This window comes from Haliotis rufescens, unplaced genomic scaffold, assembly GCF_023055435.1.
Source record: "Haliotis rufescens isolate VD_foot unplaced genomic scaffold, xgHalRufe1.0.p SCAF_15, whole genome shotgun sequence".
NCBI lineage: Eukaryota > Metazoa > Mollusca > Gastropoda > Lepetellida > Haliotidae > Haliotis > Haliotis rufescens.
In genome coordinates, this window is record NW_025963835.1 from 11,742,035 (window position 1) to 11,760,014 (window position 17,980).

Consider the following 17,980-nt stretch of genomic DNA (forward strand, 5'->3'; position numbering starts at 1 on the left):
ATGAAACTCACAAACACGGGTATGGTGCTCACAAAACCTAGAAACATAATTGGGGCGAACCGGGATGCAAACCAATGATCATAGGCTTCTGGCATGCCCAAGGGACACAACTCTGCACAGCGAATTGTGGCGTCTTAGACGTCTGGGCTACCATGACCCAATTATACACTTGACATATTATAAGAATCAGTTTTGAGTATTATGGAATCATAAAAACATCCTTATCAAAAGAGGAGTAGTATAGAACGTTGTGATAGCAGGTCGATTGAAGAATATCGTTCATTTATCTCCAAAAGGTTAAATTCTCCTGCCTTATCTAAAAGCCATGAAAAAACAAATAGTAAATTAATAACAAGCTATAGTGAAATGAGGTAGGTCAGGTCACCGCCGAAATTTCCAAGGCTGTTACACAAGCGCAATCCTTTGGACCTAAATGATCACTGGTATGTAATCATGACTGTTGTTACTCTACTGGACATTTTCACAATGTGATTGAAAGGTGTTTATCTTGTAATTATAAGATTATTTTACAAGGTTACCAAGAACATGGTTGTGGGGCACGGGTGGCCCAGTCATCTGAGGCGCGGCGATTTGCTGCGCACAGAGTTGCGTCCCTTGGGCACACCAGAAACCTATGATTGTGGGTCCAAATCCTGGTTCGCCCTGATTATGTTTCTAGGTTTGTCAGCACCATGCTTGTGGCTTTTCACCGAAGTGGTAAACGTCTGAGGCCTGCATCACTTCGGGCTTTCCTCCCACATTATGCTGACAAGCTGTGATATGACTGGAATACTGTTCAAAGCAGCATTAAACCTATATCACTCACTCACTCATACATGGTTGGCGACTGTCACAACTGCTTGATACACTTGTGTAAACAAACTGACCACACATCTCACAGAACTTAGTGAGAAGAACTAAATCTAGCTCTGTAAATATTACATATGTTATTAGTGGGATCTTCATTGTGTATGTCATTGTGTCCGGCAGTGAAATTGTTGTGACAGTATACTCCAATATGTCCAGATAAAACTGTGTCAGTGTATTAATGCCCGCAGGAGACGCTCCCTTTTTTCACCTTAATTTCATGATTTATTGTATGAGAAAATAATCAAAGAGGTCCGTAGATTGTCTGTATTGTGTTCTCACCTTATCATCAGTCATAGTTGACAAGGTCGTTCAGATACCGTCATTTTCATAAGGTACAGGATTTGCCCCATATATTGTTTTCTGTTATGTTTGGTGGTCTTTTGTCCAAAAGTCCATTCAAGCATTGTTATTTTTAGATGTAAATTTCCAGTTGTATATATACTTTTGTTTTTTTTATTTAATATTTGTACGATATATTTTCAAATATATAATAGATTTTAGGGTAGGTTGTGGAAGCTTCAACTGCACAAAATTATGAACAGAGGTAAATTTTGTAGGTATATTTCAAATTTGTAAAATTCAGATGGGTTTTACAGCAAATATCATAATTCAGGTGTCTATTGGTACATGGCACAGTTTAGGAGTAACAAAAATATTTTAAAAATTGTTTTGAGAGAATTATTTTTTTAGGCTCTGTTCATGTTCTGATACTCTTCAAATTTATCCTGTAGTCCAAGGGTTAATATCAGCTGCTTCATCATCAACTAATTACAGCGTGTGCTGAAACTGATTAGGTTTTCCCTGTGCTAAGTTGGGCTCTGACGATATATACAGTAACCCGTTATCTGATATGAGGTCTCTTGTCTGTCATATTCATTTGTTCGTCACGATATGGCTGAAATACTGCCGATGTGACGTTAAATCTTAACTCACTCACATAATCATTTGTATGTTTAGCATCACATGAGCAACATTAACTGCTCTCACAAACAAGAGGGCACGGGTGGCCCAGTCATCTAAGGCGACACGATTCGCTGTGCAGAGTTGCGTCTCTTGGCTACGCAAGATACCTATGATTGTGGGTTCAAATCCCAGTTCACCCCGATTATGTTTCTAGGTTTGTCAGCACCATACCCGTGTTCACCGAAGTGGTACACGTCTGAGACCTGCATCATTTCCCCAACATTAAGCTGACACACCGTGATTTAACTGGAATACTGTTAAAAGCCTCTTTTAAACCCACTCGCTCACTCACTCACTCAAACAAACAAACACTTTTGCCACAACATTTCTTCACACATCTTTCACCATTTAAAAATATTTTTATAATTGTTGAATTTCTGGATCATAAACCGGTTGTTTTGATGCTAATGGACGGTGCCAAAACAGTGCTGGCAAATGGAGGGCAAAATAGTAGTTCTAGGGTTCTGCGGACTAAACTTATTTTGAAGTTTTTGTGAAATTCAGTCTTGGAAAGCAAGTGTAGAGTGCAGTCAGAGATGTCCCCGATTATCCTGGGTATCATATCTCCATTCTAGTAGACCCGTGAAGATCCGGGGTAGAATATATGTTCAGCAACCCATGCTTGCCGTAAAAGGAGACTATAGACACTTTCATACATGGTTGGGGGGCATGGGTAGCCTAGTCGTCTAAGGGGCTGCGATTTGCTGTGCAGAGAGTTGCATCCCTTGGGCATGCCAGAAACCTATGATTGTGAGTTCGAATCCTGGTTCGCCCCGATTATGTTTCTAGGTTTGTCAGCACCATACCCGTGCTCGTGGGTTTCACTAAAGTGGTAAGGTTGCAAATTTGAATGTCCTTCTATGAGGCAATCACGTCAGAAGAGGAATTTTGATTTGTTGTTAATTTTAAGCTAATGAGTGAAATTCTGTACTTAGATTGTGATAAGTGAGATGGAGCTGGTGATGTCACTTCCAAACCAAAGCTAAACGATGGTTCAGGCTGTATTGTTTAATAGATGGAGATGAATCATTCCAGATTTTATTACTCGCCCGTGAAAAGATCACCTATTTTATAAACTTACAGCTATAACACATCGTGTAATACCAAAACACATGCTTATGTTCTGAGGGAACAAGTTTCACTAACCAATATTGAATACTCCCAACATCCCTGGGCTATTCATCAGCATTGTGTGTAGCGATGACAGATCACTGAGAGGAGCTTATGCACACTCGCTGACCCAAGTAACACTGTTGTTTGGCTGACGTCTCATGGCATTGTTTTGCTAGAGGATCTTGCAACAAAATTCCACCAATTACGTCATATGGTATTGTGACGTGATTGTAAACTTTATGGTGCAGGGCTCTGTTCCAAAAGGTGTTCGTAGTGCAACGACAGTCGTAAGTCTATGTTAAAGTATGGGAGTTACGATAACTTCAGCGCTATGATAGCTTTGTGGAACGGCCCCCCTGAATTCTAAAGGTTGACTGTTGTATGGTATTAAATTAATAAGTATTAACTTTGGACGAGTTTGAAGTATTATTCTGTTAAACTCAATTGGAGTAAGCTGTGGATCGCGTAGATGTCTGCCTATTCACACACGATAGTGAAATTTAAAAAAATAAATTATAAACGGCAAGCAATAAATCAAATACTAAACTTGCTCTTGTGTAATACCAATTTTATGAAACTGATGAACAGTTCTGGTATCTGATCAGTGAAAGCGAGTCAGATTATTCACTCAACTATTCACTCATTTCATAAAATCGGTTTTACATGGGAGCAACTTTAGTATTCTGTTTGTATACACTGGATAATCAAAGAGGGTCAGAGGTGAAACCTAAAGATATATTCCCCAGCTTTGCAAGGGATATTCCTGTTATTGACCAGCCACAGTGACAGGTGTTATGGAGCTGTATATACGCCCTCATTGAGTGGTCTATCCTGACATAAATTGTACCTACCTACTGTTTGCTTGCAGTATTGACACAATGGATTATATTTCACCCTGCTCCAGATAGGTGGAGAGCTGAGTGTCCCCATGTACCATCTGTTTCACAGCTATTAATACATGTAGTTCAGCTCTCATCTAATGTTACTCAACTAAATTTTAATCATAAGCCTTCCTAATGTCTTATAAATACAATTAACACTTTGGTATTACTTAAACAGTTAACTTTATTCTTAACTGCAGCAACAATTTGTCACTTTGTTTCACCAAGCTACAGTTGAGCTGTGACTGTCGTTAGTTTATGTTAATGTATTGAAGTTACGATCATCTTAGAGCTATGACTGTCATAATTCTGTGTTAAAATATTGAAGTTAAGATCATCTTAGAGCTATGACTGTCGTAATTCTATGATAAATTATTGAAGTTACAATCATCTTAGAGCTATGACTGTTGAAAGTCTATGATAAAGTATTGAAGTTACGATCATCTTAGAGCTATGACTGTTGAAAGTCTATGATAAAGTATTGAAGTTACGATCATCTTAGAGCTATGACTGATGAAAGTCTATGTTAAAGTATTGAAGTTAAGATCATGTTAGAGCTAAGATTGCTTTGTGCAAGTGGGTCCAGGAATATATCACACATTTGCAGTTTGGATATATAAGTTGATAATGATCCATTCCATATCGCCACGATACTATTAGCCTATGAATCTTTTCATATTATTAGAAAATACCATTGTAAAATGTCTTGTCTTGCAAGATATGATATACATTTATAGCTTCAGTTGTTTATGTTCAGGTTGTTGTATAATACTGCACTCAGCAATATTCTAGCTGTATGGCGGCGGTCTGTAAATGAATAAATTTGGACCGAACGACAAAGTGGGATACGATGACACACATTCACCAAATCTCCGAGCTTGACCACCCGATCCCGTTAGTCGCCTCTTTCAAAAGCATGGGTTGCTGCAGACCAAGTCTAACGTGGATTTCCACAGGTCCAGTTGTTGCTGAGGTGAAACCTATCTCGACCTGCTCAGAGGTTGTATTCGGCCCCAAGTATGCAACAATTATGTGTGAAAATTCCCAAATTGGAATTACAAATTTCCCAATTCATGTTGTATAGCAATAACATTATGTTTTAGCTCTGTAGAAGTGATTTTAATGTCACTTACCAATTTGAGCAATATAACAATTTTTCTCACAGTTCATGACGTCACACCGCTCATTGTGATGGTAAAGTGTCTTCTTTGCTGACAGATTAAATGTTGATTACATTCCCAGGTGTGCTACAACGTCGTGGGTCTTAGATTTATATTTATGCCCTCGGTATTTTTGAAGAAAATATTTGAATATCAATCCTGACAGCAACTTTTGTGAGGTGTCTGTTTTGTTGACAGTTTAACCTGTTGATTACATAGCCAGGTGTGCTGAGTATCTTGTCACATGTCTCTACTATTCATGCAGAATATCAGCATGATCCATGCTGACAGCAACTGAACTTGTTTGTCTGTTGTTTAATGCCGCACTCAGCATTATTCCAGCTATTTGACGGTGGTCTGTTAATAATTGAGTCTAGATCAGACAATCCTGTGATTGACTTCATGAGCATTGATCCACGCAATTGGAGTGAGTGTGTATGGTTTAACACCGCATTTAGCAATATTCCATCAATATCACGGCGGGGGACAACAGAAATGGGCCTCACAGATTGTTCCCATGTCGGGAATCGAACCCGGGTCTTCAGCGTGACGAGCGGACACTTTAACCACTTGGCTACCCGACCACCCCCCACGCAATTGGAATATGATGACATGCATCAACTAAGTCAACCAGCCTGACCCCATCTCTCACAAGTTGTCTTTTACTGCAAACATGGGTTGCTGAAGACCTATTCCACACCAAATTTTCACGGAGCTAGTACCGTGGCTATATTACTGGAACAGGCCCATGTGAGTGTGTGACTGAGAGGCCTGTGAGGGTTAATAATTTATTTATGTTATAGATAAGGGGGCCTTGTTTACATTGAACATGGATTGACGTGTTCACCTAGGTTGTATATGTGTATCCACGAGAAACTGTGAGCGGACAACATGATAACATGCACAGGGACTACCAACCCAGAGGTCACTATTCAGCCCCAAGTCTGCAGCAAATGCCACTATTTGCCACATTGGAAGTAAAAATATCCAAGTTCATGTTGTATTAGTTGCAGCTTATATTATGTAGATGTGACTTTCACTGTTAGCAGTACTAATAAAGAGGAAGACTTACAGGCTTTGATGCAATCGTCCTGTGAACTCTAGCCATGGGCTCTTTGTCCAGTGCTGTTTGTTGTGGTCTGGCGTCATTGTCCGTCATGCTTTGTAAATATCTTCTCGGAGACACTGAAAAACTGAAGCTGAAACTTCATGTATTGTTCCCCATCAGTGATGATCCTCCTGTTTAAGTGTTTCAAATCCAATTTTCAATCCTATCCACACAGTCCTATTGAAATCACAATTCACGGCCCTTGCTAAACCATTTTTTGTGAGGTTCAAGATATCTGTTCTGTTTTTCCTGACAATTTCAATTTTCTTGCTGATGTGACCTTTGCATTCAACAATGTGAAAAACTGAAACTTCAAATTCCTTTTTCAAATGGCGATAACTGAACCATTTTTGTTCAAAATGTGATGAAATTTGGTGTATATGTGGTTAGTGGGATTTAACGCATGCTCTGTTTTTCACGGTATTTTAAGTTTTGATCTTATTTGACCTTTATACTTTGGCCATGTCCTCACACTGTATACATAATCTCCTCCAGACCACTTGACCGGTGAGGTTTAAACTTGTCAGGTTTGTTCCCAAAAATGATGCCACAGCAGATATATGGAAAATGCTATTTTGGGCCATTACTCTGCCAGTTTCATGTTTTAAATTTTGGCCTTTTTATGACCATGCTCTTGTGTTCCTTCAAAGTACCCCGGTACATATGTTGCTTTTGGAACAACGTCTCCTCTGGAAATACCAGACTGAAGGAGCTGAACTGTTGTTGTGTTTCTCTTTCAATGATGACATCATATATTGTTCATTCCGTGAAGAGCCAGGTTAGAACGGGTCTTTAGCAGCCCATGCTTGCCTTAAGAGGCGATAACGCTTGTTGTAAGAGACGAATAATGGAGTCTGTTGATCAGGCTTGCTGACCTGCTTGATGCATGTCATTGTATCCCGGTTGCGGAGATCAATGCTCATGATGTAAATCACTGGATTGTTTGGTCCAGACTCTTATTTACAGATAGCCATGCTATAGCTGGAATATAGCTGAGTGTAGTGTTAAACAACAAACAAACATATATTGGTCAAATCCAGACATTTTATTGTTAGTTTTAACTTTTTCTGCTATATTGGTTAAATATCGATGCTGACAGCATCTTTTCTGAAGTCGCTGTCCTTGTTTCATTTCAAACCGTTGACTACATATCCAGGTGAGCTACAATACTGTGCCACTTTTGAAATTGTGTACATTGTTAAATTACAATGTTGTAAAAAAATTAGAGTTTAGGAACATCAGAACATTAAAAGAATCACCAATTTTAAATAAAATAACAATTTTCTTCCCAATTGGCCTGCCATGGTCACTGAGTAATCCTTTCTAAATGCAATGGATGCACTTGAATCCCTGTACTGAAGGAACATCTGTGTGTGAATTAACCTGTACTCTGTCCGTGTTTAAAGGTGCACATATACATCATGTTTTGTTTCTTTATTACACGTTTCTCTGTGTGCATCTGGGAGGTAAGGAGCAGTGAGAACTTGTCCCATGCATAATTCATCTACATCCTGGGCTCTTCACAACGTTAATGTGTGCAGTTTGTCACATGCATGTACTGAAAATGTGAGAATAATCTTCATTACAGTTTTTAATGACCTTATTACTGTCCAAGCTGTACATTATGTTATTTCCTGGTAATTAAAGAGGGTTTTTTTAAAACTCGTGAATATAATTATATCACTGATGGGGTATGATTTAAAAATTAGGCAAGCTGAAATTATCTTGCTACTTTATCATTGTTGTTTTAGATGTTTTTAGATTGTTACAGAGATTTATTATGGGCTCATCCCTTAAGATTTTATGGCTATTTCTGTTTTCTATTATTTCTTTGTCATAAAAAAAATAAAAAAATTCACGAAAATATTTTTATAAGAAACCATGTTAGGCCCAGAAAACTGTAAGGGTATGAAGATATATTGGAATATGTCATGTCTAGGACTTGTTCACGGCATTGAGAGTTTTGTTAAAAGGTCTTCTTCCATTGTGGACAATATTTTGCATTATCTCAGAAACCAAAAGGCTAAAAATGATATTTTTAAGTTAAGAATTAAACTCTTCTTCCCTTTTTTAAGGTTAAGAAGAAATATAAATTATTTAAGATTGTCGCTGTCTTCATCCCCACTTAACTCTGGTCATTGTGTTGATGTAGTTGCTTGATAAAATATGTTGAGTATGAGAAACTGCTGACGGAAATGCAGTGATAATTTACATGAATGTTTGCTACACATCAGTGTTCATAATTTGAGAAAAAATATTACCTTGAAATTATACTGTCCTTTTAACCGATCCCACAATACTAATAGAGATAGGTATGTTTCATTCAGTATTTCAGGCCATGTGGCCCATATTACAGTTTTTTACCTACCAGTACTTGGTACTTCAACACTTGGTCATGTTAATTTGTGAAGCTATTTCACCTCATAGAAAATATACATGTTAGAAAATGTTTATCACATAAATGTTTTGAAGATTGAAGCACCCTTTAAAACATTTATGTGATAAACATTTTCTTATGCTTATGATTTTGCTTGTTACAAATCAGGAAGATATGTTTTCTATGGTGTTGATAACTATCACCAATCAATTATATACAAAATTCATTTTTGATATAGCTATTACAACATTTTGAAAAAACACTCCTTTAACAACATCCTTGGACCTACAAACTCTATTTACCAGAAGGGTATGCAAAGAAATCGTGAAGTTACAGGATCATTTTAAGGTTGTTGCTTGTAATATAGTAACATATTTTCCAGGTTGTAGCTGAGACTTGATACAAGCATGATTAGAGAGAAAATTTGAAGTTGTTACCTGCTCATGCCAATTTTGGCGATACAAGTAATTAAATCTTTGTATAATTGGCTATGAAAGAAGCTCTTCTTACTACTCTCTTATGAAATCCAAGGGGAAGAATATCCTGACATACACTACTGGGTGAACAGAGGCATATTAAGATGGCATCGTCTTTAGTGTGGGGCAGGACAAAGTCCTAGAAACTCCCAGGAGTCAAGCCACCGAACACGCTCACCCATCAACCTACTCTCCTGGGTGTTATTTTTGTCAGTGTAGGCAGGACCAAACTCCTAGACACTTTCAGGAGTCAAGCCACCGAACACACTCACCCATCCACCTACTCTCCTGGGTGTTATTTTTGTCAGTGTGGGGCAGGACCAAAGTCCTAGAAACTCTCAGGAGTCAAACCACCGAACACACTCACCCATCCACCTACTCTCCTGGGTGTTATTTTTGTCAGTGTGGGGCAGGACCAAACTCCTAGAAACTCCCAGGAGTCAAGCCACTGAACACACTCACCCATCCACCTACTCTCCTGGGTGTTATTTTTGTCAGTGTGGGGCAGGACCAAACTCCTAGACACTTTCAGGAGTCAAGCCACCGAACACACTCACCCATCCACCTACTCTCCTGGGTGTTATTTTTGTCAGTGTGGGGCAGGACCAAACTCCTAGACACTTTCAAAAGTCAAGCTATCGAACACACTCACCCATCAACCTACTCTCCTGGGTGTTATTTTTGTCAGTGTAGGCAGGACCAAACTCCTAGACACTTTCAGGAGTCAAGCTATCGAACACACTCACCCATCAACCTACTCTCCTGGGTGTTATTTTTGTCAGTGTGGGGCAGGACCAAACTCCTAGACACTTTCAGGAGTCAAGCTATCGAACACACTCACCCATCAACCTACTCTCCTGGGTGTTATTTTTGTCAGTGTAGGCAGGACCAAACTCCTAGACACTTTCAGGAGTCAAGCCACCGAACACACTCACCCATCAACCTACTCTCCTGGGTGTTATTTTTGTCAGTGTGGGGCAGGACCAAACTCCTAGACACTTTCAGGAGTCAAGCTATCGAACACACTCACCCATCAACCTACTCTCCTGGGTGTTATTTTTGTCAGTGTAGGCAGGACCAAACTCCTAGACACTTTCAGGAGTCAAGCCACCGAACACACTCACCCATCCACCTACTCTCCTGGGTGTTATTTTTGTCAGTGTGGGGCAGGACCAAACTCCTAGAAACTCTCAGGAGTCAAGCCACCGAACACACTCACCCATCCACCTACTCTCCTGGGTGTTATTTTTGTCAGGGTGGGGCAGGACCAAACTCCTAGACACTTTCAGGAGTCAAGCCACCGAACACACTCACCCATCCACCTACTCTCCTGGGTGTTATTTTTGTCAGTGTGGGGCAGGACCAAACTCCTAGACACTTTCAGGAGTCAAGCTATCGAACACACTCACCCATCAACCTACTCTCCTGGGTGTTATTTTTGTCAGTGTAGGCAGGACCAAACTCCTAGACACTTTCAGGAGTCAAGCCACCGAACACACTCACCCATCAACCTACTCTCCTGGGTGTTATTTTTGTCAGTGTAGGCAGGACCAAACTCCTAGAAACTCCCAGGAGTCAAGCCACTGAACACACTCACCCATCCACCTACTCTCCTGGGTGTTATTTTTGTCAGTGTGGGGCAGGACCAAACTCCTAGAAACTCTCAGGAGTCAAGCCACCGAACACACTCACCCATCCACCTACTCTCCTGGGTGTTATTTTTGTCAGGGTGGGGCAGGACCAAACTCCTAGACACTTTCAGGAGTCAAGCCACCGAACACACTCACCCATCCACCTACTCTCCTGGGTGTTATTTTTGTCAGTGTGGGGCAGGACCAAACTCCTAGACACTTTCAGGAGTCAAGCTATCGAACACACTCACCCATCAACCTACTCTCCTGGGTGTTATTTTTGTCAGTGTGGGGCAGGACCAAACTCCTAGACACTTTCAGGAGTCAAGCTATCGAACACACTCACCCATCAACCTACTCTCCTGGGTGTTATTTTTGTCAGTGTAGGCAGGACCAAACTCCTAGACACTTTCAGGAGTCAAGCCACCGAACACACTCACCCATCAACCTACTCTCCTGGGTGTTATTTTTGTCAGTGTGGGGCAGGACCAAAGTCCTAGAAACTCCCAGGAGTCAAGCCACTGAACACACTCACCCATCAACCTACTCTCCTGGGTGTTATTTTTGTCAGGGTGGGGCAGGACCAAACTCCTAGACACTCTCAGGAGTCAAGCTATCGAACACACTCACCCATCAACCTACTCTCCTGGGTGTTATTTTTGTCAGGGTGGGGCAGGACCAAACTCCTAGACACTTTCAGGAGTCAAGCCACCGAACACACTCACCCATCCACCTACTCTCCTGGGTGTTATTTTTGTCAGTGTGTGGCAGGACCAAACTCCTAGACACTTTCAAAAGTCAAGCTATTGAACACACTCACCCATCTACCTACTCTCCTGGGTGTTATTTTTGTCAGGGTGGGGCAGGACCAAACTCCTAGACACTCTCAGGAGTCAAGCCACCGAACACACTCACCCATCCACCTACTCTCCTGGGTGTTGTATTTCTGTGAAATGAAATGACTCACAATTATTGATGGAATCTTTTGAAAAAAACATGCTATTATAGATGATTGCAAAGAACCTATTGCCTTTGTTAACTGACTTGGAAGAGTTGAGATCGTCTGACATGTCAGTGTGCAATGTGTGGAGGATCCTTGTCAACCTCTGTGTCAACATGGTACAGGACAGTACCGGGTAGTTCCTGTCAGCCGTTTGTCTCATGTTTGACTTGACTTATGGATTTCAATTCATGTATTCTTTCTATGATATGGGGCTGGTACATATATCAAGCATGTATCACTTGTACCATCTTCCCGCAAGGAAGTTAACTGACTGTAAAAGTCCAGTTTCCACCCTTGCCGAACTAGGCTGGAATTTCTGGGTTTGATCATAGCGCCACCAGTGGCTATATCCCTTTGTCCCTCCTATTGACTAATCAGATTCCACCTCTCACATCACTTGCATTTCCTATTCCAGTGAATACGATCTGATCGATAATCAAGATCTATATTTAGTGTTCCCTCTGGCTTACCAGTCCCCCTAAATTTTGTCAGTCCCAACTTTCAACAAATAAAAAAATGTATGAAAATTGCCTGGTTTTAATTCATTCAACATCATGTTCAATGCAATTGTGTCATCTCTGAAGTAACTTTGTTAGATCTACAGGTCATTCACTCGAAGTTTGGTCACAATTTTCTCTTTGTTTTTTTAATATTCTGAGATTAAGTTGCTACGAATATATATTTAACTGAAAGCAAAGCGAGATGTTACTTTTGTTGCACTAAATTTAGACAAGGGGAAACCCTGATGGTAACAGAGAAACTGACTTCTTGTATTCTTCTACGAATATCACTGATGTTTGTACAACAAAGATTTATAAGGTACTCTATTTGCCGGTCCACAGGGACTGTTAATTACCAGTAAACGGGAACACTGATATTGTGATAAAACAGGTCTTACTTTGCGAAGTGCATCAAATCACTTGAGCACCTTCATTAAAAACATGAAAAGATTTTAAAAATATCTGTTGACGCTAACTTGATGGTACACATGCTTGAAGATCCGGGGTAGAATAGGTCTTCAGCAACCCATGCTTGTCGTAAGAGGCGACTATGCTTGTCGTAAGAGGCGACTAACGGGATCGGGTGGTCAGGCTCGCTGACTTGGTTGATGCATGTCATCGATCCCAATTGGGTGGATCGATGCTCATGATATTAATCACTGGATTGTCTGGTCCAGACTCGATTATTACAGACCGCTGTCATATAGCTGGAATATTGCTGGAACATTGCTGAGTGCAGCATTAAACAACAAAACAACCAACAATCCTACAATCAAGCAAAATCTGCACAACAGTTTACGAACCAGATGTTCGATTTTGTTTGGACTATGCATAGTCTCCAAGTCCAGCCAAAATGTAACTTCATAATTCCTGTCTAGTTCGGCAAGGCTCGGGAAGCTGCACTTGTACAGATATGTTGCTGAGAAAGAATTAAGAAGTGGATATGCTTAAGGCCCAGCTATCTTTAGAGATACCACAGCTAAATGCCACTTGAAGATCATGAAGATTTTGAAACCATTTGGCTTTAGATATCTGATGACAAGTTTTGTTGAATGCAGCTATTTTATTTGCAGGTGAGGAGTTGTCGAAGCTTGCTCTACAGAGATACAATGCTGTCAAGGTAAATACTGCCAGTTTCTGTTCATTCTCACACTGAGGAAGCAAAGATTTCAATTTCAGTTTTAAGAGGCTGGAGCCAGGATTTGTGTTTGAGATCAGCATTTGTTTTTTTAAATGTATCGGAACACAGTTAATTTATTCAAATGGACATATTGTCTTGAAGAAAAGATCACATTATTTATTTCCCAGCAATGCAACGTATGTTAAAAAAAAAGAAGTAAAATGGGCTTGATTATTTTTTAAAAGAAATCGTTCCCCCCTTACTAATATGAAACGGTTTCTCCCTAAGGATGGCTTAGCACTAAGATCCTGTTCAGGGACAGTGTTGGCAGTTGATGTCTCCTATACAGGGGTAAAGCTTTAATTTCTGTGTGTGCCGATGTGCAGAACAGTTTTGATGTACAACAAGTTAAACTATGAGAGTTCCATATGATAGTCATCTTCATTGTACAGTAAGAGTTGTCTCCCTTTGTCTGCTACAGGGCACGTCGCCAGAGAGACTAGTGACAGGGTCCGATGACTTCACACTGTTCCTGTGGCATCCGGAGGAGGAGAAGAAACCTGTGTGTCGCATGACAGGGCACGCTCAACTCATCAATGAGGTTCTCTTCTCCCCCGATACCAGGCTCATCGCCAGTGCATCCTTCGACAAGTCGGTCAAGGTCTGGGATGGAAGATCTGGAAAGTAAGCTGCTGCTGAGGATGTTGGAAGATAATAAAATGTCGTGAGTGAGTGGGTGGGTGTTTTTGAGTGAGTGGGTGCTTGAGTGAGTGAGTGATTGAGTGGGAGGGTGGTGAGTTGTTGAGTGAGTTGGTGGTTGGTTGAGTGAGTGGGTGAGTTGGTGAGGGTGTGAGTTAGGGTGTCAGTTGTTGAGTGAGTTGGTGGGTGAGTGAGTGAGTTGGTGAGTTGTTGAGTGAGTTTGTGAGTGAGTTGTTGGTGAGTTGTTGAGTGAGTGAGTGGGTGGATTTGTAGATGAGTGAGTGACATTCATGCTGTGACATTGTTTTTGCTGATATGTCACAGCATCTCTAATCATAGACTAGACCAGACAAGCCAGTGCTGATAGTCAGTCTGGTGGTGGATGATAAACCTGTCTGATGTAATGATGTTACTCGTGAACTTGGTCTTCTGGTGCGATCCTACACACTGTTGGTACATTTCTACAATATCAGACACGGGAGACTAGTGTGGTGAACCTGTCCATCTCTTGCCACTCATCTTGCCACCACACCACCTTCATGCCAATTGCTCAAAGAAGATCTTTGACATGTAATTTGGTCATGGTGCATGCAACGCACAACAGTCCACGTTTCACATTGAAAGTGTGCATGTTGTTCTCGGCCATGATTCCTTTGAATATCCTACCTCTATTACATCATAGCCATAAATTCTGTTTAGGCTGTTCTCGCACTATAAATCTCTTTAGATGACTTGCAGTGAAGATAAAAAATCTAAAGATTTTTATAGTGTCAGACCAGCCAAAACAGAATTTATGACAAATTTATGGTAGTTTTCTTAGAGACATACATGATCGATGACAGATGATTCGGATTCAGCCATCTGCTATCATCGTCCATGTATATTGTCACCTAGCCATGTCCATGTATGTATTCACCCAGCCATGTCCATGTATGTATTCACCTAGCCACGTCCATGTATGTATTCACCCAGCCACATCCATTTATGTATTCATCTAGCCACGTCCATGTATGTATTCACCTAGCCACGTCCATGTATGTATTCACCTAGCCACGTCCATGTATGTATTCATCTAGCCACGTCCATGTATGTATCCACCCAGCCATGTCCATGTATGTATTCACCTAGCCACGTCCATGTATGTATTCACCTAGCCACATCCATGTATGTATTCACCTAGCCACGTCCATGTATGTATTCATCTAGCCACATCCATGTATGTATTCACCTAGCCACATCCATGTATGTATTCACCTAGCCATGTCCATGTATGTATTCACCCAGCCATGTCCATGTATGTATTCACCCAGCCATGTCCATGTATGTATTCACCTAGCCACGTCCATGTATGTATTCACCTAGCCACATCCATGTATGTATTCACCCAGCCATGTCCATGTATGTATTCACCCAGCCACATCCATGTATGTATTCACCTAGCCACATCTATGTATGTATTCACCTAGCCACGTCCATGTATGTATTCACCTAGCCACTTCCATGTATGTATTCACCTAGCCACGTCCATGTATGTATTCACCTAGCCACGTCCATGTATGTATTCACCTAGCCACGTCCATGTATGTATTCACCTTGCCACGTCCATGTATGTATTCACCTAGCCACGTCCATGTATGTATTCACCTAGCCACGTCCATGTATGTATTCACCTAGCCACGTCCATGTATGTATTCACCTAGCCACGTCCATGTATGTATTCACCTAGCCACGTCCATGGATATATATACACCTAGCCACGTCCATGTATGTATTCACCTAGCCACGTCCATGTATAAAGCCCCTAGCCACTAGACATCATCGTCCATGTATATAGTCACCTGGCCACGTCCATGTATTTAGTCACCAAGCCACATTCATCAATATCGTCACTTGGCATCGTTCAAGTTTATAGTAAGCTGGCATAGTCGTCCAAGTATATAGTCACCTGGCATCGTCGTCCAAGTATATAGTCACCTGACATCGTCGTCCATGTATATAGTCACCTGGCATTGTCGTCGAAGTATATAGTCACCTGACATAGTCGTCCATGTATATAGTCACCTGGCATTGTCGTCGAAGTATATAGTCACCAGACATCTTCTTCCATGTATATAGTCACCAGGCATCATCGTCCATGTATATAGTCACCTGGCATCATCGTCCAAGTATATAGTCACCTGGCATCGTCCAAGTATATAGTCACCTGGCATCGTCATCCAAGTATATAGTCACCAGACATCTTTGTCCAAGTATATAGTCACCAGGCATCATCGTCCATGTATATAGTCACCTTGCATCGTCGTCCATGTATATAGTCACCTGGCATCGTCCAAGTATATAGTCACCTGGCATCAGCGTCCATGTTTATAGTCACCTGGCATCGTCGTCCATGTATATAGTCACCTGGCATCGTCCATGTATATAGTCACCTGGCATCGTCCAAGTATATAGTCACCTGGCATCGTCCAAGTTTATAGTCACCTGGCATCGTCCAAGTTTATAGTCACCTGGCATCGTCGTCCAAGTATATAGTCACCTGGCATGGTCGTCCAAGTATATAGTCACCTGGCATCGTCCAAGTATATAGTCACCTGGCATCATCGTCCATGTATATAGTCACCTGGCATCGTCCAAGTTTATAGTCACCTGGCATCATGGTCCATGTATATAGTCACCTGGCATCGTCCAAGTTTATAGTCACCTGGCATCGTCGTCCATGTATATAGTCACCTGGCATGGTCGTCCAAGTATATAGTCACCTGGCATCGTCCAAGTTTATAGTCACCTGGCATCGTCGTCCATGTATATAGTCACCTGGCATCATCGTCCATGTATATAGTCACCTGGCATCATCGTCCATGTATATAGTCACCTGGCATCGTCCAAGTATAAAGTCACCTGGCATCAGTGTCCATGTATATAGTCACCTGGCTTCATCGTCCAAGTGTATAGTCACCTGGCATCATCGTCCATGTATATAGTCACCTGGCATCGTCCATGTATATAGTCACCTGGCATCATTGTCCATGTATATAGTCACCTGTGGTTTGTTTCAGGTTCATAGCATCTCTGCGGGGCCACGTGAGCCGAGTGTACCAGGTGGCGTGGTCTGCTGACAGTCGGCTGCTGTGTAGCGGTAGTTCCGACTCCACACTCAAAGTCTGGGACATGAAGACCAGGAAGCTCCTGTGCGATCTCCCAGGCCATGCAGACGAGGTGGGTGCTGGCCTGATGTATTCACATATGGACCTGTCCCAGTATTCACATGGGGCCCAGTCACAGTATTCACACGGGGGCCAGTCACAGTATTCATATGGGGGCCTGTTGCAGTATTCACATGGGGCCTGTCACAGTATTCACATGGGGGCCTGTCACAGTATTCATATGGGGCCTGTCACAGTATTAACATAGCAGCCTGTCACAGTATTCACATAGGGGCCTGTCACAGTATTCACATTGGGGCCTGTCACAGTATTCATATGTGGCCTGTCACAGTATTCACATGGGGCCTGTCACAGTATTAGCATAGGGGCCTGTCACAGTATTCACATGGGGGCCTGTCACAGTATTCACATGGGGGCCTGACACAGTATTCACATGGGGCCTGTCACAGTATTCACATGGGGCCTGTCACAGTATTCACATGGGGCCTGTCACAGTATTCACATGGGGGCCTGTCACAGTATTCACATGGGGGCCTGTCACAGTATTCACATGGGGCCTGTCACAGTATTCACATGGGGCCTGTCACAGTATTCACATAGGGGCCTGTCACAGTATTCACATAGGGGCCTGTCACAGTATTCACATTGGGCCTGTCACAGTATTCACATGGGGCCTGTCACAGTATTCATATGGGGCCTGTCACAGTATTCACATAGGGGCCTGTCACAGTATTCACATAGGGGCCTGTCACAGTATTCACATAGGGGCCTGTCACAGTATTCACATTGGGCCTGTCACAGTATTCCCATGGGGCCTGTCACAGTATTCATATGGGGCCTGTCACAGTATTCACATAGGGGCCTGTCACAGTATTCACATAGGGGCCTGTCACAGTATTCACATTGGGCCTGTCA

General features: G+C 41.8%; 1 protein-coding gene across 4 annotated transcripts in view; it reads left to right on the forward strand.

The window, feature by feature from the left end:
* Window positions 1-17,980, forward strand: part of LOC124110441 (notchless protein homolog 1-like) — a 64,227-nt gene that overhangs the window by 29,660 nt on the left and 16,587 nt on the right. For all 4 annotated transcript variants that reach the window (XM_048396134.1, XM_048396136.1, XM_048396137.1 and 1 more), the window contains exons 10-12: window positions 13,156-13,202; window positions 13,684-13,886; window positions 16,958-17,117. In XM_048396134.1, coding sequence (XP_048252091.1) covers window positions 13,156-13,202; window positions 13,684-13,886; window positions 16,958-17,117 — 410 coding nt within the window. The remainder of the gene's footprint in view (window positions 1-13,155; window positions 13,203-13,683; window positions 13,887-16,957; window positions 17,118-17,980) is intronic.